The 25022-nt window shown below is 45.7% G+C and overlaps 1 protein-coding gene across 2 annotated transcripts; it reads left to right on the plus strand.

Annotated features, from left to right (window-relative positions):
- Positions 1-1360: 1360 nt before the first annotated feature.
- ZIC4 (Zic family member 4) lies at positions 1361-19343 on the plus strand. 2 transcript variants are annotated; one of them, XR_014794011.1, is made up of 6 exons: positions 1361-1450; positions 2972-3056; positions 8920-9537; positions 14121-14439; positions 16490-16612; positions 18501-19343. XR_014794011.1 is itself a non-coding variant. In XM_084872842.1 (5 exons), coding segments are annotated over exons 1-5 (1026 nt in total). In that variant the 5' UTR covers positions 1361-1447; the 3' UTR covers positions 16491-19343. The 2 variants fall into 2 exon arrangements, 1 of the variants encoding a protein (XP_084728968.1); XM_084872842.1 differs by having other exon boundaries at positions 16490-19343.
- The last annotated feature ends 5679 nt before the right edge of the window (positions 19344-25022 follow it).

The raw sequence follows: 25022 nt of genomic DNA on the forward strand, positions 1-25022 counted from the left end.
ACCATCTGCAGGAGAGCACCTTTGGATTTCTGGACAGCATTGGCGGCACAGCAACCCATGGAAAGGCACCACCTTACTTTCCCCCATCTAAGCCATAGGCAGATTTAAGGACGATGCGTGGTTCAAAGGCATAGTTAAATATCCTTCAAGGGACTTATTAATGCAAACTCTAAGGTGGACACAAGAATGTCACCCAGCCTTCAGCCATGGGCTGGGGAAAGCCCAGCTCTTCCCTCTAGGGAACAAAAGAATTTAAAAAAAAAAAAAAAAAAAAAAAAAAAAAGGTTGTCGCACAGCCCAGACTCACATCCCAACTTTCTGGTATTCAAAGATCCAGTGGAGGGGAGCCAGGGAGGTGCCTGGTGCAGCTGATTACAGCAGGCCATTGGCAAAGGTGGAGAGGGGTTTTGGATTTGGAGCTCTGAGGCAGTCTATAGGATCCCTGCTCTGCATCCACACTGGCTGAACTGAGGCAGACAGGCTAGCATGCCTTCTTCTTAGGAAAGTCTCTAGGTTAATCAGTGTGGAGCAGTGTTGCAGTCTTGGGGACTAGAGGCCCTAGCTTGAGAATCAGACTGCAAATGACTTCTGACCTTGAATAGGACCACACAGGCTAGGGTGAGCCCACAAAATAGTGCCCTTTGCATGTACACCCCCCCCCCCCCCAGCCTACCTTCTTGGCTCTCCCCCAGCACAATTAACTATATAGGGTTTGCTGGCTCCACTTCTCAGGGTGTGGAAATTCAGGCAGACTTCAATAATTTCCAGATTGTGCTCCTGACTGGTGATTCATTGGTCAGAGCTGATGTGAGAAGAGTCAATAGCAGTCATTCAGGGAGGAAATCAAACTTAGCAATTTCAGAGTTTTTAAATCCTTGGATTGGTGGAGATCTCAGGTCCCAGGACCCAGGGACTGCTCCTCATTTCTCTCACTCCTCCTTTAAAAGATGACCAGCTTGCTAAGTGGGGTCAGAGTTTGAACCAAAGAATATATTTACTTTTGTTTCCTGCACTGGCGGGTTATGAAGCTGCTACAGAGAGCAGCTTAAGGTCCCAGTTGCCTGCCTGAAGTCCAGACTCTGCAGCAATTGTTTGCATGCCTGTGGGTTTGTAACATACAAAAGACTGCCAAGACCTGGGAGTGGAAGTGGCCTGGGCCTCTTAAATGGAAGGCTTGGGCAGCATTGTGGGTGAACAGAGTTCTCTAGGGAAATTCACACCCATTTTCTTCAGAAGCTAAATAGTAAATTCTATTATTTCCAACCAACCAGAACTTTCCTCATGCCAGATATCCTGCCACGAAGAAATTTTAAAGTCATCCAGCAGGCCACTCTTCTGAAGGAATGCAAAGTTGGGTCTGCTTTCTTTTCTGATTTGTGTTTATTACTTTTGGAGATGGAAGCCTTTTGGTTAGGAAAAATTGAAAATAAATAAAACCATCTAGGAAATGGTGAGTCTACCCCTACACCGCCCCCTGTCCCCCCTCCCACACACACACATCTCAGGCTTGAAACTAGAAAAGAAAGGAGAGGGAAGGGTGAAAACACCCAAGCTAATTCAAGTTTCAATTGGGGGTTGAGCGAAAGAGAAAGAGATCTTTGAACATAGAGAACTAGAAAGCCTTTGAAATAGCAGAGCCTCACTTGGATTTAGCCTGCAGTTCAACAATTTAAACAACTGCTTGTTCTGTGGACTGGAGTGTTAAGACAAGCAGACTTCTTCATTGATAGAGGGTTTGTTGTGTTTGTCCAGCCTGAGACCTTTTCAATGACTGTCTTTCTAGGCCAAACTGAGGGCCGGTGTTGGGTGGATTGCCTCTGTTTGGCTGCTCTACTGCCTTTCCTTGCCTGACAGATGCAGAAGTTCCCAGGGTGGGTTTTAGGATTTAAGATGGCCAATGGTTTACTGATTCTATTGACAAAGTGAATTTGATCTGCAATTATATTGTGGGGGTTGAAGGGAGCATGTTATTTCTTACTTTCTTTTTTATTATTATTAATTTTAAAATATATTTTTATTGAGAGAGAGACAGAGAGAGAGAGAGAGCGAGAGAGAGAGAGAGAGAGAGAGAGAGAGAGAGAGAGAGAGAGAGAGAGAAACACCCATGATGAGAATCATTGATTGGCTGCCTCCTGCATGCCACTACTGGGGATCCAGCCCCAAACCAGGGCATGTGCCCTTGACCTGAATCAAACCTAGAACCCTTCAGTCCACAGGCCCAATGCTCCATCTACTGAGTCAAACCTGCTAGGGCTGTTTCTGACTTTCTTAAATAAGAAGTGGGACAATCAGGACCAGATGATAGAAATGAGACCCCCTTTCCCCCCCCAAAAAAAAATTGGGGAAATTTTATATTGACCTTGAAAAATCAACCAATGATGGATTCTAAAAAGTTTTGGGGGAAGAAACCATGTAAGGGACTCCATACCAACAGAACAGAACAGGATCTAGAAATTTGCAAAGTAATTCCTCTCCTCCCAGTTTCAAGAGTTACAACTCAGTTTTTCATCTGCTAATGTCCCAGGCCTCCTCATTCCATTTTACTAAACTCAGTTAATACACTTAAAAAAAAATAATGGCAGCTTCTCATATAATAAATTCAAATTCTAAAAGTTAGAGATGTTTGAACACTGACTAGCTGAACTGGGTGCTTAATTCTATCTGAAAGACAGAATAACATGAGTTTGAGATAAAAAAGAATACAACTTGTTGGGGAATGATGATTTTAATATTTTTTATCTTCAAGGGTATGTTGTTTTGCAATAAATACAGGAAGTTCCTAGCAGAGTTATTTTATTTTCACTGCCAAATTTGAAAATGGTCAAAGAAAGACTAAGACTTTTCAGATCCATAGATCCACACTTTTTTTTTTTTAATCACACATTCAGGCTGCAAGACTGTTCCTTACAAACATGTGTAAAAATATTTAACTAGTAACTGTTTCTCTTCCTTACCCCACCTCCCCCAACAGGCTCAAAGTCAGGAAATGAGATACAAGACATCCTTGGGGATGAGGAAACGATTGAGACTTCACCAAATGTCTCTGAAAGAGTGGAGTAAGTTTGAATATTGGTTTGCTGAAGTTATTTCTCTTTTAAGTAGAAAATTTTGTTTTGTCTTTTGCTTATGTTGTTTGTGAGTTTGGGGATGTTTTTTGAGTTCAAGTGCAACTTAGAGCAACACCTTGCTGTTTAATAAATTTGCACACAAATCAGCAACTCAATGTCCCACCAGCAGCTGACTAATCCCTCAAAGCCTACTCATCTGGATGTTCTAGAATTAATATTTGACGACTCTCTCATTGAAACAACCACCCCTGACCTTTTGCAGTTCCACTGTCACATTATTCTATGACATATTCATCTTGAATTCATTTCCAGATAATTTGATTGGAATAAGGTTTGACATGTATTGGCTTCCATGAAAGAAGCATACTTTGATCTTGGTGATGGGGTTTACATGATATGCATCATCTTTACCAGGGACACCAGCCTTCTGCAATGTGGTGGTGATGATCTTCCCACAATGTGGTGTCTGAACAGGGAGTGACTGACAGGAATACCTTCAATGTGAAAAATTTAATTCAATATTCCATTTAGAATAAGCATATGATTTAGGGTTGGGAGTTTCTCCTTCCAGGCATCTAGTTTTCCTCATTTTAACTATACCTCTAACTGATGGTTGCCTCCAAGAGGTTTTTTTGTTTGTTTGTTTGTTTGTGGTTTTTGTTGTTGTTGTTGCTGTTGGTAGAAAAAGCAACCTTCTTAACAAAAGTTAAATGACAAATCAGGAAATTATTATCGTCTATTATTTTGGGATGATTTGATGACAGAATTCTCAAGAGAGATGTGGTTATTATGGAAATTCTGTTGTTTCAGTTTTTCAATGCTGTTCTGTAAAATCCTTTAGCTATGTTTCTTAATTTTTTGTTGAAAGATTTTTGCAGAACCATTGTTTGAAAATTAAATTCTATCTAAGTACATTTTCTTTCATATTTAGTTCCATTAATGATAACTAAAGCCCAAACTGGCATAGCAAAGGGGAGGAATATCTCCAAAATCCTCAGAGATCTCATCTCCTTTGTACACTTTGGACTGTACATATGGTGGCCTCCTGGGGCTTAAGTTATTTAATTACTTTCCCATAAGAATAGAGACAATCTCTCACTGCAGGAATCCTCAAGTCTGTCAGTGACTAGGATCTGAAGAGATTTGTTCCTAGTTTGGGTTGGTAACCTGGGCAGAAGTGAGGAAGAAAAGATTGAACAAATGAATGCAGATTTAGATGCATAATATCCAGGCAACAAGGCTTATACTTAACCAGGCTCTGTGCAGTGGCCCTTGGCTCCTAGGATACTGCTGGGTAATCATCATTTAGCATTGTTTAAGAGAGCAAAATTGGAAAATAGCCCAGTTATGCATCTGAAATTTTCCTGATGTTTTTCTTTCCTGAGGGAGAGATCAGACATTTCCCCATTTGAGCCAATGATGTGAGGAGCTCTGGCAGATGATGGCATCATCAAATGTCAAATTTTTATACAGCAGGATTAGAAAATCAGTTTAGTTTATGCTGTTACATTGGTTTGGCTCAGGTAAAGAAGGGTATATAGGGCATGATTCTGGGCATTGAAGAGATGTTTAGGGTCTATTGTGCTCCAAACAGTCTCCCATCCATGAAGGCATCCAGAGCTTCTCTGGCACTTGCTGAAAGATCTCTGGACTCCAGAATATTCTTTTTTCCTACAGATGAAGCAGGAAAGTGGAATCAGTAATGCTATAAACTACATGATGGTTAGGAAAAGAATATTCCAGCCACACATTTGGTATTGGAAACAAGTGTGATGAAATAAAGTTCTGAAAGAAAAATTCTAATCACTATTGAGGGGGATAATACTCCTCAGCCTGCCCAAACAATAATCAATGATACCTGAACTCCTTGCTATCTGGGCACTAGAAGACCCTAATGAATGTCCCTGAAAACTAAAGTACACCTGCCTACATTGGTGTTCCACCTGTCTTTTGTGATTAGCTGGATACTGCTTTGTTGGTAATTTAAGAGATAAGCCTTGAAGGCCTTTATGTAATTGCCCAAAATTTTCCATTTATGAATATTAGTGGGTGAAATCAATTTTTTCCTACCTACCTCTGTCTCTTGGGAATGTCCAGATGTTTTTTGTGTTTCAAGAGAAGGCTGCATCTGGGAGGGAGCTTCACAAGGCCAGGTAACTGTCAGTGAATTTGACTGAATCAGATGAATCTGCCCTTTTGCTGTTGGCACAAAAAGCCATACACATGTTTGAAGCTTTTCAAGGTGAAGTTAGTATGTGAGAGTGTGTATAAAACCTATGCTTCTTATCTCTAGAGTCGATGAAGTAGTCTGCAAACATGGATGGGGAAAAAAGAATCTTTATTTTCACCACTTTCTAATAGAAAGTTATTATTTTCTTCTTTACAAGCATGGGCAACCACACAGTACTATTAGAATGCACTAGTTCAAAAGGGTTCCAATAGGTTCCAAAGCATAAAACAACTTAAATACCCTTGTTCTGTACAATTACTCAATGCTTTTGATTCAGGTGGGATCACCATGTATATATTAAGAGATACATTTTTGTGCAAATCAGAGTTTTAATGGAAGTCAAAATGGATGATGAGTTTGACAAACATCCTGAACAGTATATTGTAGATGGCCCATGATCAGGTGGGAAAGAAAATGCTTTAATTGCTGAACTACTGCAAAAGCACCCTGCACTTAGGTCTGAATGCTACTGGAGGAGGTGACTAAATTCTGTGTTGAGGGATGCTTAGGAGAAATAGAGAGGGATCCTAGGGAAGGACACACACCTTTGGGTTTTTGGTTTTGGTATTTATTATTTTCTGAGTTTTACTTGGATTCAGCCCAGACTTGCCTAGTAAGCTGCATCACTCAAAGGACACCTGCACAAAGGGGAGCCTTAAAATCACTCACAGAGACTGGAATACCTCAATACTATGGCTAGAGACAGAGATCTTTTCTGGCCAGGCTTAGAGGAAGAGAAAACAGGATGGGAGACCAGAGGAGATGCCTGCAGTCAGAGGGATAAGTCCAAAAAAGTGAGACTGTAGGAAAATGTGAAAGCCAGGAAAGGAGACAAATCTTATAAGCCTAGTCTCAACACTGCTGTGGAAGCCCTTGGTTTCCAGAGCAGACAGGGTTAGGCTGTCAAATGCTTTTCTTTAACTTTTTAAAAAATATATATTTTCCTTGATTTCAGAGAGGAAGGGGAAAGGAGAGGGAGATAGAAACATCAAAGATGAAAGAGAATCATTATTGGGCTGCCTCCTACATGCCCCACACTGGGGATCAAGCCTGAAATCTGAGCATGTGCCCTGACCAGGAATAGAACTGTGACCTCCTGGTTCACAGGTCAATGCTTAACCATTGAGCCATGCCAGGCCCAATTTTTTTTTCAATGTTAACCATAGCACCTTGGTTGTGTTGTGTTGCTTAAGCTCTTCCAGCTGGAGGAGCAGAAAAACCTGCACTTGCCAAAACCAGGGGAAATTGTTGTGAAAGCTCAATAAAATGCACCCAGAGCAGGAACAATGTATTATATGAAGAAAGTCTGAAAGAACCTGCCAACCATTATAAATAAGTAAATTATTTTTAAAATTTAAAAGAAATCCTTATTTATACTGACTAGGGAATGCATAATTGTTCTTACTGCTGGGAATGGGTGGGACAACTCAAAAACCCTGCATCAGAGTTCATAGAAGTCTGTCCAAATTTCTCACCTTTGCTATGGGTATGGAGATTTTTACGAAATCTTTAAAATATCCCTTAAAAACCCTTTCATCAGCCTTTGGGTGCTATCTATGGCCATCAGAGAAGCCCAAGTACTTAAGCTGGCATTTTGGGCTGGAGACCAAGGCAGGGGTAGAAGCCAGCAGCCCTTTGCATCACCAGGTGATGTAGCTCATCCTAGTTAGTGGGTTGACACAAACAAAGGATACCCTCAGCCTCTTTGCCCAGACCTGAAGGTGTTTGTTTGTTTTTTTACCCCATGCCCCCACCCCAAGACTGTATAACCTGAAGACCAGGAAGCAACAGTCCTCTCATAGCCTGGCCTCTACTCTTAACATGGCCTCCACTCTTATCAGAACCCTAAAGACAGGCAACAGGTCGGAGCTGAGAGTGGAATTGATCCCTAAATCTACCCTTTCTCAAAGGCTCCTTTTGGTGTCAGGGTCTACAGAGCTCAAGGAGGAAGACCTGGGAGAGTAAGGAAATGGAAGAGAGAAGAAATGTTCCTTCTTGCTATGCTAGCCTTTGTTTCTTTGGCCAGTCCACCTGTGGGATGCTGTGATTTATGGCTGAGAAGTTCCTTAGCCCCTCTCAGGAGGGCTGTGTGGGTTTGAAGTCAGCCTTTCCAGGTCATCAACTCCCCCTGTTTACTCCTGGCTCTGGCCACGACTGGATTCTGGGGTTTATCAGTCTTTGAGAGCACCAGGCACCAGGTTAAGTGGGAAGAAGGGAGACAAGGAGGGGAGAAGGAAGGGTACATGTTGGAAGGCATAGTGTGGTTTGGGCATGGGAGAGAGGGAGAGAGAGAGAGAGAGAGAGAGAGAGAGAGAGAGAGAGAGAGAGAGAGAGAGAGAGAGAGAGAAAGAGAGAGAGAAATAAAATTATGCTCCAGGGCTACTAGCCTAGGTGTTCTTTTGCATAAGGCCGTCTAGTCTGAAATGGTCTTTTCCTCCCTAGATCTCTGCCTTCCATTTCACATGACTCCTGGGACAAAGTGCTGAAGCTGTGTGAGAGTGCTCAGGGTGCTGCCTATCAGTTCTGGCAAGACTGGGTACAGTAGGTCTGCCCCGAGGACATGTGCAAAGCAATACTCCTCCCCAAAGTTGTGGAGAACAGAGGCATTACCTCACTGCACTCACTTTCAAGAGCATATCCATCCAGCTTTGGGGAGATAAGGTGGAGACTCTAGAGGAGAGAATTGGTGCCTGGGTCAGAGCGCAGGAGCAGAAGAGGGAGCTGATAGGGGGCAAGGGAGGGCGATGGGGGAGGGGAGGGAAGAGGAGGAGCTAGAGCAGGTGTGTGTGTGTGTGTGTCCAGGAACAGCGAGACCTGTCATCTCTGACGTTGGGCCCCGGCAGCAGGCCAATGGGTGACCTAGGCGATTGTTCCTCTCTGCGAGACTGGGTGGGCCCCAATCTCTATTCACTTCCTCTTGCGCTCTGCTGCTGCCTCTTTAGCATGCGGGTTTCAAGTAGGCTTTAAAGATCCAGGGTGGTGGTGGTGGGGGCGGGGGGGGGGGGAGGGGAGGAGTAGTAAAGTCACAATCCAAAACTTAAGGGGGGAAAAATACCTCTTCAGAAGTTGCTTTGTGATTCTTCTTTCCCCTCCACGCTGTCAGGTGACAGTGGCCTGGCAACTCTGGGGAGTCTGAGTCCAGATGCAGGCTGCCCACTCCCAGCAGACCTGGAAGCTGAAATTAATGCATATGGCTGGGCACTTCAGCAGCACCCCCACCACCTACAACATCCCCACTGCCCTTATCCTCAATCACCCTCAGGGTGGGCGTTGTTGACCGCCAAAGTGTACTTGGGGAGCAGGTCGTGCTTCCCTTGTAGCAGAGCTTAGGGGCTCCCACTGCCCACAGATGACTCAGCATTGTGTGTCCCACTCTCCCTTCCACAAACAGAGCTGCCATAATCCATCTCATCCACCTAAGGCACTTGGAAAGGCTGGGGGCTCTACCTCGAGTGGCCTATTGGGTTTGCTGCTGACACTATCTGGCTCCAGGTCTGGGCTCTGAAGGCAGAGGCTGTAGACCTGCTTCTTTGCTGCTGTCCCCCCAACCCCCACCCCCGTCAGGTGGAACGCTCAGCTCATGCCATCTGATCTCACGCTCGCTATTTTTCTTGACAACAGGTAGTAGCTCCGGACATTATGACCCCCACCTCATTGCTGCCTCCAGCCCCTCGGTGTTCCCTGGCCTTCCTGAGCAGACTTCCGAGGCCTCTGCCAATGGCACTTTGAAAGGACTCCTGCGACTGGGGCTCCCCAGAGAAATGAATGCGCGTCCCGAAGCCTTCTCGCCAGGACCAGTCGCCCACCGCAACGCCCTAGCAGCTGCTGGGGCCCTGCATGGCTATGGGGGCATGAACTTGACCGTGAACCTCGCTGTGCCCCAGGGTCCCAGTGCCTTCTTCCGTTACATGCGCCAGCCCATCAAACAGGAGCTCATCTGCAAGTGGCAGGCGGTTGATGGCCCCGAACTCCCGCACCTCTGCTCCAAAACTTTCAGCACCATGCACGAGCTGGTCACTCACGTCACTGTGGAGCACGTCGGCGGCCCAGAGCAGGCCAACCACATCTGCTTCTGGGAGGAGTGTCCACGCCAGGGCAAGCCCTTCAAAGCCAAATACAAACTTGTAAATCACATCCGCGTTCATACAGGCGAGAAGCCCTTCCCTTGTCCTTTTCCCGGGTGTGGGAAGGTCTTTGCTAGATCAGAAAATCTCAAAATACACAAAAGAACTCACACAGGTCAGTATTCGCACTACCTTGTTTAGATCCTCTGGGGAAGCAGGGGCCTCTTCCCGGCCCTAGGGCTGGATTTCAAGTTTCATCCTGGAGTGTGTATGTGTGTGTGGGGGGGGGGAGGGGCGAGTATTTGGTGTTTCCATGAGCCAAGCGCATAAAATATTAATTATACTCTTCTATTAGAGTCACAGAAGTTATCAAGGCTGAGTGTGGGAAAGACAGTAGAGGATTTCTGCTCTGGGAGGCCAGGGTGAAGGTTTTTGGGTCTCTAAGTATTTGAATGTGTGCTCCCTGCCCATTTAGTTTGCTTTTAAGGTATTTAAATAGTACTGTTTCTCAGTCTTAAAATATATACTATAGGGACATTTTATTATATAGGGACAATTTAATTTTTCCCAGTTTTTTTGGCCAACAATTACAACATGACCACCACCTGCACTGAGGGGTAATCAGGCCTTTGGCTATTTCTTTAGGATTTTGGGTCTCTAGGCTAACTTTTGGAGCCTTGATAACTGGACACTTGGGACAATTGACAAACTTCTCTTCTGCTTTAGTAGAGATCCAAGGAGACTCATCTGCCTTAAATGTCATTTACTGAGCTGTTAAGTGAAATGGGGACATGTGTCACCACATCTGTCAGTTCTAGTTAACAGTAAGGAAAGGAACCAGGACAAGAGCCTGCAAAGTTGAACTTCTCTGGCCAGAAGCATCTATAATTAGTGCAATTGCAAGGAGAAAGTTTTCACACTTTCCAGAACAGCCTGTGAAGTTACATTAATTAGTTTAGCAGTCATGTTTATATTCCAGTTAGGATTTTCTTGCCCACTCTCCAAATTTAAGAAATCAACATTCCCCCTCCCGTGTTTGTTTTTGTTTGTTTGTTTGGTGGGGGGGGGGCGGGAGGAGAGAACTGGACCAGTGGCCAGACCAGGGTATGAAATAAGTTCCAGCTTGGTGCTCTACTTCTCCTCCCTGGCGCTTTGTTTTACTCACCTCTATTATTGGTAGAAACAATGGCAATTATTAGAGTCAAATAACTCTCCCAGGCTGGCAATACCCAGGACAGAATCTTGCTAAATCCCACCTTCTCTAGCAAACCCTGCAATGTTGAAGAAGGTCCGTGGCTAGGAAAATGGCACACGCGGAGGCCAGACCACCAAAGTCCACTTTTAGTCTCCTACTTTATTTCTGGAGCACATCTGGAAATGTATGATTTTCTGAAGCTGTTTCCGGGGTGCTTCCTCCTCATCAGAGTTTCATCCCAGTGTGAGGCAGAAAGAAGTGAGGTACTATCTGGCTACTCCAGAAGCTGGCAGTTTTCACTGCAGAGGTAGACACGCAGTCCTGAGCCAGAGGAGGAACTGATTTTTAATGACAGGGGAGTTCTAAACAAACACACTTTGCCGGCCTACTGTTTGAAGGCCCTGAAGCAGAAAACGGTTAAATTCTTAGTTTATCGACCTACAGCAGCGAAACAAGTTCCATGCGTTTGGGCTGGTTCAGGTTTCTTCTACCCAGGACTAAATTCTAAGTATGGCCTTTCCGATGGCAGTCCCAATTCTTTGCCGCTGGAGTTAAACACACACACACACACACACACACACACACACACACACAAAAAAAAAAAAAAAAAACCCACAAAAAACAAAAAACAAACAAAAAAAACGCACAAACAAACCTGCAGGGCCTGGTCTCAGCCCCCTCCTTAGTAATGAAGAGGGAGGAAAACAACAAAATGCCTCTCAAATGGCAATTGACCTCAAGACAATTTTTTCATGAAGACAGTTAAACAGGAAAATAATTGCCTTTTCAAATATTAATGCCGTTTCATTTTCTCGACTCGCGGAAGCGGCGAATGATTATTTCTCGGGAGTTAAAATTCTCCGGATCTGAATCCCAGGCCTGGCCTCGGGTGCTGCTGCCCGGAGCCCACGCCGAAAGGTTTCACTTGGTGGCGGTCCCGCAGTCCCGGAACAAAGGTGCCGCCGCGAGGGAAACGCGGGCGCGCTGCCGCTGGGCGCCCTTCGCCGAGCCCCTGGGCCCCGCAGGCGCTGGGCAGGGAGAGGCTGGGCTGGGGCTGAGGTAGAGACAGAGCCAGGGGCGGAGACCTCGGCACAGCCACAAGTGCGAGAAAAATGGCTCTAGCGCACCGCCCTGCCGCTGCCAAACTTTGCCGGGCGGGCCGGCGCGGGGCTGGGAAGGGGCCTCTCCCGGTAGTTGAGCTTCTGGAAGGAGACTGCGGGCCTTTCGCGACTCAGCCCATGGACCCGCTGCTCGAGAAGGGCTGCAAGGCCCTGGACCAACCCTGCCTCTCCACACCCACCCGCCCGGGGCTCAGAGCACAGCCCGGGTGGGAGGGAGGCGGTGGATGGGGGTGGGGGTGTTAGACGGAGAAGCCGGGGCGGCTCCAGCAACTGGGGAGAGGCCGCGAAGGCAGGAGGCAGGAGGGCGCGCGGGCGCTGCTTCTCTTGGCCTCCCAGCGGCCTCGGAACTTCCAGGCCCGTATCACCTTCAGTGTCCTGCTTTTTCCCGCCTCTGCTCCTCGTCTGGGACGAAATCATTATTTCTGTTTTACGTGAATGTCCAACAAAGCGCTCACAAGATGGGATAAGTGTGTGTGTGTGTGTGTGTGTGTGTGGTGGGGGACGGGGCGGGGGGGGAGCAGTGAAGCTTAAATTCCACACCTCTTCCGTTTTCTCAGCAAATCTTGTTTCCTTCGGCGGGTGCTAAATTGCATGGTTCTTGTTAGATATTTTTTTGGTGGCTTGTGGGGAGAAAATGAAGAAAACTTTTAGTTTGGCAAATACTAACAGAAATTTAAGGGAAGAAAACGAAGGGTAAATAAGGGCACTGATTTATTTTGCATGTCTCTTTATTCATATTTGTAATACGGTACCGGTGTCCTGAGAAATAGCAGATTCTAGCACCGTTCACTGTTACACTGTAATTGCAATATTCCTGCTGGGGGAGGACGCAATGGCCGGGCTGGGACCAAGACCTGGGTTCACAATCCTCTGCAGCCTTAAGGCGAGGGTTGTGCACAAACCTCTGGCTCAGCGTGAACATGGGCGGACATCGATAATAGGTGCTTTGTTTAAACCTAACCCCAAAGTTCTCCCTCTTTTCTGGGAGTCACGGGAGAAGCGACCTCAAGGCAACAGTCCTGCAGCCGCGCACCTTTCTTCTCAACCAGAAGCTTGGGAGCGGATCCCTCTATCCAGGGAGCACGGTGGCATCTAATTATTTAAAGCGCCTATAAACTTTCTCACCTCCTTCCCGCAGCACCTATGCTTCAGGCTTCTCTGGGCTCTTTCCTCCCCCACCGGCCAGCGAATCCAGTCCGCGGAGAGCTCCCGGATTGGAGCTTGGTCCTCCGCAGTATTTCCAACCTAATGCGCACTCGCGCCTTCCCGCGGCTCTACGGGGCATCGCACCAGGGAGCCTAGCCCCTCGTGGGTCTACCCCGGCTGCCCTCTGGCCTTCCGTCCGCGGGGACGGACCAGGCGTGACCGCAGCAGCTGTGCTCACACCGAAGCCTCCATGCTCAAGGGTTCGATTGGGAGATAGGCCGCGGATCCCACTGGGCCCGGGCAGATTCTGCCGCAGGGACCTCTCGCCTCAGGTTTGCTAGGTCCAACTTTCGGGCGTGGTGGTCTGGGGAGGGTCCGTTGAACACATAGCTAACTGGGACTGGGAGAGCGGGCTGCCTGCGGCAGCATCTCCTGGAAACCTCAGGAGCAGCGTAATAAAGTAGTATTGGCGGTGCTCTTAGGTAGCGGGATCCGGAGCAGTTGCGGCAAGATTTGAAGAATGCTGCTAAACGTTTGCCCTCAGGGGATCGAAGGGAAGAGGGAGGAAATTCCCATTTCCTGTAAAAATCGCTTGTGAAGTGAATCATTGCTCAGAATACCTTTTCCTACAGCACGAATACGCACTGTGCACATGTCATGTGCATCGGGTGTGTACTACTAAATTATCCCATCGCCTTGACATTTATACAAAACCTTTTTTAGGAAACAGTTTGGGCCAGGATGGGGTGTGTGCGGGATGGTCCTCTGAGCGGGGAACCTTTGACTGGAACAGCAATTGTAAATTGAGCAGATAAAACCTCCTCAGTCAACTCTGTTTTCTAGGCAGAGGAGCTTCTGCTCCGAATGGAGAAAATTTGGAGGAAAACAATCGAAGTAGATCACGATTTTCCAGGATGGAAACTAAGATGGATTCTTTATCTCTCCTCCTCCTCCACTTCCTCCTGCTCCTCCTCCTCCTCCTCCTTCTCCTCCTCCTCCTCCTCCTTCTCCTCCTCCTCCTCCTCCTCTTCCTCTCTCTTCCTCCCCTCCCCCAGGCTCAGGCAGGAGAGGGGGGTGGGGGAGGGCTGCAGGAGGCAGCTTGGAGGGCGCACTCAGAGCTGGGAGGGAAGAAAGTACCAGGCCTAAGGGGCCGAACACAAAAGTTTCTGAAAATCTTTACCGGTTCTTTCCCAAATAATGGGGGGGGGGGGGGGGGGGGCGGAATTTAGGGAGGTTTGTGAGGCCGAGCCAGACCCGGGTCAAAAGCACTAATGTCTCTGCAATTGCCTCCATCAGGGGAAAAGCCCTTCAGGTGTGAGTTCGAGGGCTGCGAGCGACGCTTCGCCAACAGCAGCGACCGCAAGAAGCACTCGCACGTGCACACGAGCGACAAGCCGTACACATGCAAAGTACGCGGTTGCGACAAGTGCTACACGCACCCCAGCTCGCTGCGTAAGCATATGAAGGTGCATGGGCGCTCACCGCCGCCTCTTAGTTCTGGCTACGTCTCTGCCACGCAGTCTGCCATTGTGTCGCTTTCTCCCAACTTCGGCCGTGAGCCCCCGGTGGCCTCCTCGGCGGCAGTAGTGGCTCGAGGCATCGAATTGAGAGAATGGTATGTGTGTCAAGTTACTGACGGTGTTGTAACTGTCCCTGCCGCGCCAAGTCGGGCGCCAGCATCTGGCCCTGCCGCTGCTGCCCCCTGCTTATGGTATTAGGGTTAGTGCTGTGGTTGCTGCTCTGCGAGCAATGACTGCTAGTCTAGATCTGGTTCTTGAGGCTTGAAGAGAAGGAAGGAAGGAAGGAAGGAAGGAAGGAAGGAAGGAAGGAAGGAAGGAAGGAAGGAAGGAAGGAAGGAAGGAAGAAAGGAGAGGAAGGAAGTTAAATAATTGCTTATGGTTTTTAGAGGTCAGTGAATAAAATGTAAATATGCTACTTATTTATTCTACAGTCACACCCAGTAACACCCCCCCCACACACACACACACACACATACACACCTTCATGACCTGGTAGCATGAAACCAGTGTTGGGGTAAAGAAGGTAAATAAACAGATGGACACAAAGAAAAATATATTAGTAGAGTTTATGTGCAATCTTGGCAACTTCATGTGACAAAACTAAGACCACAAAGTCTTCGGAAGGTTCAGATAAGGGAAATATTTTCCTCCAGGATTAGACCACTTGGATTGTCAGGCACCACTTCTTTCTCAGTTCCCAGTTGCAGTCTCCACCAAAGTTTGGATCACTTATATCTTACCTTCTATTTCCTTCCTTTTCTGCTTCTTTACAATTTCACCTTACAGCTGTCTTTTGAAACAAAAGTACACAAATTTCAGATCTCAAAATTTTCCAACGCTTCTATAAAAGAGTTAAGAGAGTTTTAGCACCACTGCTGAAACTCATATGCCTCTCCCCAGCAAACTGACCCAAGCACACAGACACATTTGTCTGCTAGTCTGCTTCGTATATACATTATATACTTGGGGTGGGGAATGAGTTCAAACAATGGGAAATTCAAACAAAAGAGTGCTAGAGGGGCTTTAAGATTCATTGCTCAGAGGTCTCCCCAGACCAATCATCTCCTCTCACCTCCTACCCTTGTCTAGCCTTGGCTTATGGAATCTTGTGGCTGCTTGGCACTAGGAGTGCAGTGAGCCAATGACATCACTGAGCCTAGGTCTCCACTGGACAGGTATCTGACCTAGACCACAGTGTCTGGATAAATTCATTCAATTCCATGATGAACTTTCAAAAATCACACAATGTTGGTCTCTCTCTCTCTCTCTCTTTTTTAAGGTGAAGAAGGGTATACAAGAGGAACTGCAAGAACAAATGTTTTAAATCCAAATACCCAAGTGGGTTTAGATTGAATGTGTATTATTTATTTTAGAGAAAGAGAAGAAGAAGAGAGAAAAACATCAATTTGTTGTTGTACTTATTTATGCATTCATTGGTTGACGCTTGTATGTGCGCTGACTAGAGATAAAACCCATTACCTTGTTGCATCAGGATGATGTTCCAACCAACTGAGTTAACCAACCAGGGCTGAATGTATATTTTATGTGCTGGGTATTAAGTCCCCAGAAAGAGGACCAGATGCTGGTGGCAGGAAAAGGGAAAGTCTTTGAAACTGTTTCCAAGGGGCGCAGGAGGGGAAATTGGGGCCCATTTTCCAGTCTAACAACCTGGAAGAATGGTATTTCCCAGAAATCCTTGTTGAGATTTAAGGGGGGGGGGGGGAAGAAGAAGGAAAAAAGGAGGGAAATCTTGGACAGACCCATTCCAGACCCCTAAAAGTACACCTAATAAAAACCAGAATCTTCTCAATACATCCTTAGTGAATCTCTCCTTGTGGAAAGAGAACTACAATCCCCACCCCCAATACAAAGGGCCCAGATGATTCCTGGTCAAGGGCTGTGTTGGCAGCAAACCTTGTTTCCCTTTGAGAAACATCTGCCCCATGGCCAACGTGCAGAGGGCATCTGGGGAATTTGTGTCTTTTGACAATGTTTAAAAATTCTTCCAACTCCAAATTGGACTAGGTTCTTTCTCTTGTGTTTCTAAACTCATTGGCCTTCCACCCATATCCAAAACAATAAAATAAAAACAACAATGTTTGTTAGGCTACTAATCGCCTATAATTTTTCATTTGCTTGTTACAGATGTCCACTGCTTTGCTCCTAAAGTAATCTCGCCCAGCGCAGCTGAGAGCCCGAATCTCACGCCTGCGACATCAAAGGGCCCGTGCACAAAGCAATGTTTCTTCGCCACGGTGCATCTTCATGGTAAGTTAGGATTTCTATGGCAATGGGCAAGTCTCACTGAAATCCTGAAAGGCCAAGCCTGGAGCCCGTCCAGGCTTTTCATTAAGGACATAATATTTACGTCTAACAGGCCTTTCCCCCTGTATATACAAGTATATATTTTTGTTTGACGCAGACTAAATCATTTTCATTTAATTTCCGGTAAACAAAACCCACGCGAATGGGCACTTGTTCTCAATCATAATAAAAATGGATAATAATGGGAAAGAAGAAAAAGGCCGCTTGAATCACCGCTCAGCCTTCTTTGTTTCTGCTTTCTGCGGTGATCAGAGGGCGCATTTGGGTTTGATGGCGAGTTTCTAAAGGCGAGGAAATGGTTTTTAAGAGGGGAAAGAAAAGGAGAAAAGTCTAATCAAGCTCGGGTTGTTCAAAGAGTTGAGTTTTGGGGCTGAAAAGTGTGAGTTTGACATTGCATCATCACGCCAAGTTGGGCTTGCCATGGAAAAGCGCTCAGGGAGCGGCCCCTTCAAAGGCAGCACACTTCATTGCAGACACTCTAAGAAGATACATTTGTGCTGACCTTTGCTTTCATGCCATTTGATACTGTCACTACGTTCTCCAATATATACTTGCCCCTTAGGACCTGCCTCGCTGACGTTTAGAGGTTCACCTTGCATTCTAACATAGGTGGGTGCTTTGACACCAGGGACCCTTTCAGAAAAGGGAAGAACCTGACTCAGCAAACAGACACTGCACATCTTGGCTGTCCCTCAAAGAGGCTCCAAGATCAGGAGTAAATAACTTTAGGGCAACCTCACAAGCTAAACAAGTAAGCATGCCAACCTCAGTTCTGTGCAATGCACCTCTCTGCATCTTGAACAAGGTGGAGGCTTGAATTTGAGTGAGACTTGCGGTGCAGTGGAGCCACCCTGGATAAGTCTGAGAAGTTCAGACTGCGGCTTTCAGTCATTTCTGCTTTGGCCCTAGCACAGCACATTCTGCCCCTCTATCCCAGAAGTCTCTTGCAGCCACCCCAAACTTACTTTTCCCTAGTGTGCTGTGTAGGGTATTCCTCAGGTCTGGGCTGGCCCTGGGCATGAGCTTAAGAGTGCAAGGCCAAGGAGATAAGGAAGATGGCAGGAAAGTTAGAAGTCCATGTTCTCTTAATTGTCATGTTGTTTATTTTATCCAAGTACCCTAGAGAATAGGGGAAAAATAAACATGGTGGAAAAAAAAAATCAAACAGTGGAGTCTTCTTTAGTGCCAGTCCTTGTGGTTGAATAAAAAGGATGGTTCACTTTCTATTGAGCTGAGAAATCTTTGAAGTGAGAGTTATTATCTGAGACATTCTTTCTTGTCGTCCTAACAACGCTGATGAAATGTAAAAGGTTCTTTGTCAGCGATTTGTTCTCCTCTCTGTCAAACTCTCTTTGCCTGTTAGTTTCAAACCGTTTCTAAAGAGATAAAAATCAAACTTCGTTAAAAAAAGAAAAGACATGCACACTAACTGGTAACTTTAGAGCTAAGTCCTGCTTATAGGAAAACAAAAGTAATGCAGAGACAACAGGTCTAAGGAGGTGTGCAGATGTTGAGGGCTCTGACAGGCTCTGACACAGGCATGTAGGCTTCTCCAAGCTCTGGCATGGCACTCAATCAGTGCAAGTCAGGTCACTTGAGCCTCCTCTGGGGACCCCTCAAGATACCAATATTCTTGTTTGGGATCCTAAGGCTACAGCCAAGTTATGGTTAATATTTCCTGTTCCTTCAAAGACAACCTCTTGAAAAAAAAAAATAGACCCATTTTGTGTTTCTTCTCATTAGCAGCAATCAGCAAGCCTTTTCAGTCATTAATAGAAAGGAGAGTGGCTTGAGGGAGAGAGACATTTTTGTAATTTCCTATTTTCTTCAGAATCTTGGCAATTGGAGTTCAGAAGATTCAGTTTACAAGATAGTGATCCCAGAATGCATGCAACCCCCCCTCCCATCCACAAATGCAGTTCTTCATGGAAAAAAACTTTCACCATGTCCAGCTTTCCCCAAACCTCCTTCATGTGTTTTTAAAGGTGGTTTAAACAAACAAGATGTCACAGTCTCTCCACTCTGTGTGTGCTGACTAAATTATTTTGTGAAGTAGTTTTCCCTGAGCTGTAACCCATGCTATTATTATAGTTGCAACAAAATTTTGTCTCTTGTATTGATTTTTATTTGCTTACTCAAGACCTCCATATGTTTATTTATATTGTTAATTTATGGGAAAATATAATGATTACAGTAAATATTAATTATACAGTCAGGCAAATATTTTGTAATCATAATTCACACACACACAATTCTGACTGAAGCTCCAGACTGTTTAGTACCCTTTCTACCCACACTGTTGTGATTTATCATCTGTTCCCTTAGCATCCTAAATTATGAACTCACTTGAAATAAAATGTTGTTATATAGTACTTGACTGAAAGTGATAGTTAAATGAAAACACAGTTGAAAGAGATGACTTAATTTTGCTATAAATATGTAAAACTGAATTAAAATCTGTGATTGTTTTCCCTCCAAATACCTTTGTGTACATGGAGCTCCATTTGGCTATTTTTTATTTTTATTTTTATTTTTGGAAATAAAGGATGTGATGTTTTCCCTCCTCTTTTGAATCTGAGTATCTTGTTATTGCTTCATCATCCTGGGAAAGATTTGGGACTTTTCCACAGCCTCCAGTTCTCTTCCCTGCCTTCCTCATGGCTTCACAGGCGCATCTCTGAAGCTTAGTTGTTCAGGATAGAAAAACAAAGGGACCAACCAAAGGTACCATCCTGGAAGAAACCTCCCTCACCCCCAATTTCATCCCAGTGACATTGGTACTCATTAACCGATTTCCATTATGGAAGGAGAAAAGGTAAAATTGTCTCATTGTCTCTCTGGAAAGGCTGTCTTCTCTGTGGCTACACAAGGCTCACCCTCTCACCAACTATTTCTGCCTTTCTAGAGAAAACTCTAGCAATTTGGAGGGAATAAAAATAAGGAAAGAAAACCAAACCACAAGAGAGGGTGGCTCCAATCCTGCCTAAGCCCTGATGGGGTACATGGGTACACCGTTGACTGCAAGTCCCAGCTGGTTTCCACTCCCTGCAGAAATAGCCAATGCTCAGAGAACAGCAAAGGGCCTTCAGAATGTGTGCCTGCGCCGCCGGCCCGCACGACTCTTTCCTGGCCCCGATTGTAATCCTCATTGGGGTTTAGCATGCAGGGGCCCTTTATGTGGCCCTGCCACTGGGGAAATGATTTCAGATTTTTCAGGACCACTGGAATCTCTATCGCCTTCCCCACCTACCCTTCAGACAGGGAGCCTCCGGCCCCCGCGTCCTCACAGTTCCCCACCCACTGCGCAGGCGCGGGCCGGCGCCCGCCCGGTGGGAGCGGAGGAGGTTCCCGCCGCCGGCGGCGGCCGCTCTGAGGGAGGGGCGGCTGCTTTGGGGCCTGGCTGCTAGGTCTCCTGATGGGACACTTTGGAGACCCAGCTCCTAGCCCAAGGATGGCGGTGCTGAAGACAAGGTTGGGGGAGAGACCCCAGGGCAAAAGGGCGACACACGTGTGGGTGTGAAATAAGCGGCCACAGGGGGAAGGCCCCTGGAGTGGCCGTGACGCTCGGATCGGTGGGAGCCGCCGGGGAGGAGGCCCGGGACATCAGGCTCGGGTTGGCGCCCCGACCCCGGCCTCTCGCGGAAGGAGCCCCCGCCCCGGCTCCGGGACGAGTTGGAGGGGTCTCTCCCGTTGCGCGTCTTCTCCCCCAACCCCTCTCCTCTTGGCGAGGGCGTGCTCCTTGGGGCCCGCTCGCTGACAGAACCCGTGTGGCGGGGAGCCGGCGGGGAGCCGGGCTGCGCAGAGACCGCCGGGGAGAGCCCAGTCCGTCCGCCCGACTCCGCGTCCCGCCAGGGACGGGACGGCGCCGGCGCCCGCGCACGGGTGTGGCGGCGGTCACCTCGGGGAGTGGATTGAAAAGTCTTCCGGGACGGCTGCCACTGGCATCCCGTGCCGGTCGCTCGGAGAGGGAAAGGCCTGCCTTTGAATCTTTTTAGTCAGAATTGGGGCGGAGGAATCCAGGATTAGGAGGAGACGAAACGGGCAGTGCTCTGGGACACCTCAGGGCCCTGCCAGTAGGACAGCTCATACCTCTTGGCGGAGGGTTGAATTCACTGCCTCTCCAGTATCCGTGGCTAGCCTCACACTAAATCCCTTGTCCTCTGGGGAAGTTACTTTCTCCCACCCTGAACGTAGGCCCGAGGGCAGTTTGGGGAAATCTTGTACGGTTAATGATTTCTACTGGGTCTCTTGTCTTCCCTACGTGGAATAAGAGCACCAGGCAAAAACTGTGGGCATGGTGGCAAGACTGGCTAGAGGCCAGTCTCTCGGGGTTCTCCACCTATGGCTCTCTGCCCGCCCAGTAAGTGATGAAACATTCCCCTGGTTATTTTCTCATCTACTAAAATAGAATTTTAAAATTTGTTTTTAAAAACTACTTTATTTTTTTATATTGTTTTCAGAAAGGAAGGGAGAGAAAGAGACAGAAACATCAATAATGAGAAGGAATCATTGACTGGCTGCCTCCTGCATCTTGGACTGAGTCTGCAGCCCAGGCATGTGCCCTTGACCAGAATCGAACCTGGGACCTTTGGTCTGAGGGCCAACGACTCTATCCACTGAGCCAAACCGGTTAGGGCTTAAAATTTGTTTTGAGTAATAAATAAGTTAATCTTTGAAATATTTAAAATCTACAGGTTAAATGCTTATTATTATTGTTATTTACATTACTCCACCTTTCAGACACATTCCCTAGCATCTTACTGAATCAGATCTCCAGACCCTCCTATAAAATGGGGCATTGGCAGGGGCCTTGAACCCTAAAGTAGGGGGTACTTCTCCTGGGAGCCCAGGGGCCTCTTAGGCTAGCTGAAGGTTCTGAGTTTCAGAGCCCTATGCAGCAGGGCATGGAGGCAGAGACAATAATTTATTTTTTTTAATGTTCAAGAAAAACTGAAGGGAATAAAGTGTATCTGGGTGCAGAAAGAAGCTGGAGAAACCTGATTGTATTACCTCTCGCCCTCCCCCTCCCGCTTGACTTGTTAAAACACTAGCACTGCAGTAAATCCTAGGGCCTGGCCAGCGTTTTATTAAGAGTTTCTATGGTTAGTGCGAGTCCCATATTGGGCATTTCAAGACCCAGGTGTGGAGGGTGGGAATATACAAGTGGGGATGGGTGGGTGACCAAGTACAGAGTATTTGGGTATGCAAAAGTCACACAAAAGCACATTTTTTCTAGGAAGGCATCAGGATCTGTTTCATAGTAAAAGTTTTCTGATACTGAATCCTCATTCTGGGAAAATTAATAACATCTTAGTTACTAACTGGTCAGTGGTCGAGGATCCCACAATAACATGATTCACTTTGTCACTTACTTTCTGTCTGAGTATCAGGGTGGCCTTGCCTTTTTACCCAACTATTTTCAATGAGGAAAATGTCTTGAGACTTAGGAATTTTATCAAGTTTGAACCCCTAAACCATTCAGAAAAAAGAAAAAAGAAAAGAGAGAGAGAAACTCAATGGACAATTTAGGGGAGGTTTGGTGGTTTGCCTCTGAATCTTCCAGTGCCTTTGCAAACATCCAAACAGCTGGATAATATATATATATATATATATATATATATATATATATATATATATATATATATATATGGAAAAAAATTAAAATAGGATGCAAATTAACCAATGTAAATGTGACCAGGGAGGAGGACTTGAAATCTGTTCTTCATTTTTGACTTCCTTAGTGCCAGTATAGACCCTGTATGAACCACCAGGGAGGACAAAAATATTGATTCATTCAAAACAAGTAGAACAGGAACGTGCATGATTTTGTATCTCAGTGAACTGGCAACTTAGGAAAATGCATAGAAAGGAAAGCAAAATTGTGCCAAATTCTTTGTGGCTTTCATTGGACCAGGAAGTTGTAGAATAATGGCAAAATAAATAAATAAATAAATAAGGGGGAAAAACAACAAGAATATTATGAGATGATTTATGCAACATCAGAAGGATGATCCAGTTTCTTCTTATCTGTGACTGAAGGGTGGCCCATGCAAAATTAAATTAGCCAGATGAGGATAAAATTTTTTGCCAGAACTGGAGAGAAACTGCAGAGAGCTCAAGTTTCCTGGCTTGGGCAACTGCAAAGTCTAGTTCAAGGTATAATGATGTTTTTAGTTTTTGTACTCATCAATATATTCATTAAGTATTTTTAAAAATACACCCAGCATCTTAGTGAAAATTGTTTTGCCTGAAATATGCATATTTTTAAGTTATGAGAAATAGATATCTATCTCCCAAAGCTTTGCTTATTTATTTCCCCTGAGAAAAATGAGGAGAGTCACCTGATGAATGATGCACATAAACAATTCTGAATCACACTATACTCACTTTCACCTGAGAAATTTTAAGTGTTCCAAACATGCCATAAAAATTTCCTCTACATTTTCTGCCACTGCATTTAGTAAGCAAGGATTCTATGATCAGATTCTTTTCATCATTAAAAAAACAACATGCCAACTTTCTCATTTGAAAAAAAAAAGTGTTGTAGAAAAATGGAACTTCCTTTAAATGTGAAATATCATTTCATTGTAAAAAGTGAGAAAGGGAGGTTGAGGGAGCAGTAATCCAACTTCCAGATACTATTCTGAACTATTTCACCAAACCCTTTTAAAAAGGGATTAGCAGGGCTTTGGAAGCAAAATCCTGTCTTATTCAATCTCTGATTTTATGTTATAATACTGCTTGTAAAGGGTCTGGAATTAGTATGCAGGCACTGTCAGGACATAATGCAGGTACTATTCTAATGGTTCAGCTTTTTAATTAAGAGATAAGAAAATTGAATCATAGAAACACTTTTGTGAGAGCTGGGAACATAACAAAGACTGCATAAATAAATCCTTTATACCTTCTCCTGACAGGTCAGCTACCAGGGCATTGATTAAGAACCTTTTCAGTGTCGGACAATAGTTAATAGCTTTCTCACCTTGTTCCTAGTGAACCTTTCCTTCTTGGACAGATCTTATGGAAATTGCCTTAAGTAGCTTGACTTCCATAAAAGATATTGCAGTTAAAATAGATATATATCCATATTGAAATGCCTATTCTTAGCTCCCAAGCACAGATCTCTTGTTTTCTGGATCTCTTCTCCTGGATGGAGTTAGGGGGTGTCTGGAAGACTTGGATAGTGTATGGGGAATGGTATCTGCCCTCAAATACCCACACAGAGGAAACAGAACCAAGACCAAGGTGGACCTCTCTCTATCCTTGGGAAAACAAAACAGGGAAGGTGTAGAGAAAGAGAGGCAGGGACAAGTAGTTCTGAATTTCTCTGAAATGGGCTCTTCTTGAAGATTTGGCCTGAATGACTTTCTTGGAGGCAAGGCAGATCAAGTCAGTGGGTGTGGCATGGTTCTTTGAATGTTTTTTCAGCTCTCTAGGTACCCTCAAATAATCGTCACCTGTGGGTAAAATTGTTCCTGTCTAGGACACTTAAAGATAAATCCTCCAGCTCTTCCACATACTCCCCCACAAAAGTTATACTGGAGCCACTCCCACCTTAAGACACTAAATCATTGGTGATGAGGGCCTGGATCCTCCATGATTCTCCTATCTCAGGCTTCAATAAAGCTGGGATTCCAGATCTGGAGTCTCAGGGAAAACTCCACTCTATCTTTCTTAGGCTGCAGTGAAATTCCCAGACATCACCTTTTCTTCCAAAATCCGGTTGGGTGTGTGATTAGGGACCTGGTCCATGACCAGCAACCAAGACCTTGCCTTTGTGCAGGAGACCAAGGCACCCCTGGGCCCAGCTGAGAACAATGTATTAGGATATCGTCCGCCCTCACAATGATCACGCATTCAACGATTTTGTTCTCATGGCTGAGGAGGCTTCCCCCCCACCCCATGTAAATCAAGCGCTTTAGTTATTAAGGCTGAACACTAATCTCCAACAACTTTAACATAATGTGGCTAAGCGAGCTGGCCCACTTTGCACCTGCAGTCTGAATAGGGCTCCTTGTCAACAGGGGACACGCTTGTTGCCCTGGCTTGCAAAGGAGGGGAGTGAATAAGTCAAGCTTTGTGAATGTCCATGCGGGCTCTCCCTCCTGCCTTTGATCACAGAAAATGTCTTCTAATTTGTCCCTTTTTCATTGTAACAATATTTTCAAGACTCTATTTTTCCAAACCACATTTTTTTTTTATATATACAGAACATAAATCGCCCCCTGAAAACAAAAGGGGCGCCATCACGCTTTAGTGTTCCGTGGCTCTGGAAAGTTCATTGTTCCTTGAAGTTGTCCTCACAGTAGACATTGGGCTGGAAGACCCCAAGTCTAGATATCCAGAGTCCGAC

Source organism: Pipistrellus hanaki (assembly GCF_964339955.1).
Source record: "Pipistrellus hanaki genome assembly, chromosome: 2".
NCBI classification, from domain to species: domain Eukaryota; kingdom Metazoa; phylum Chordata; class Mammalia; order Chiroptera; family Vespertilionidae; genus Pipistrellus; species Pipistrellus hanaki.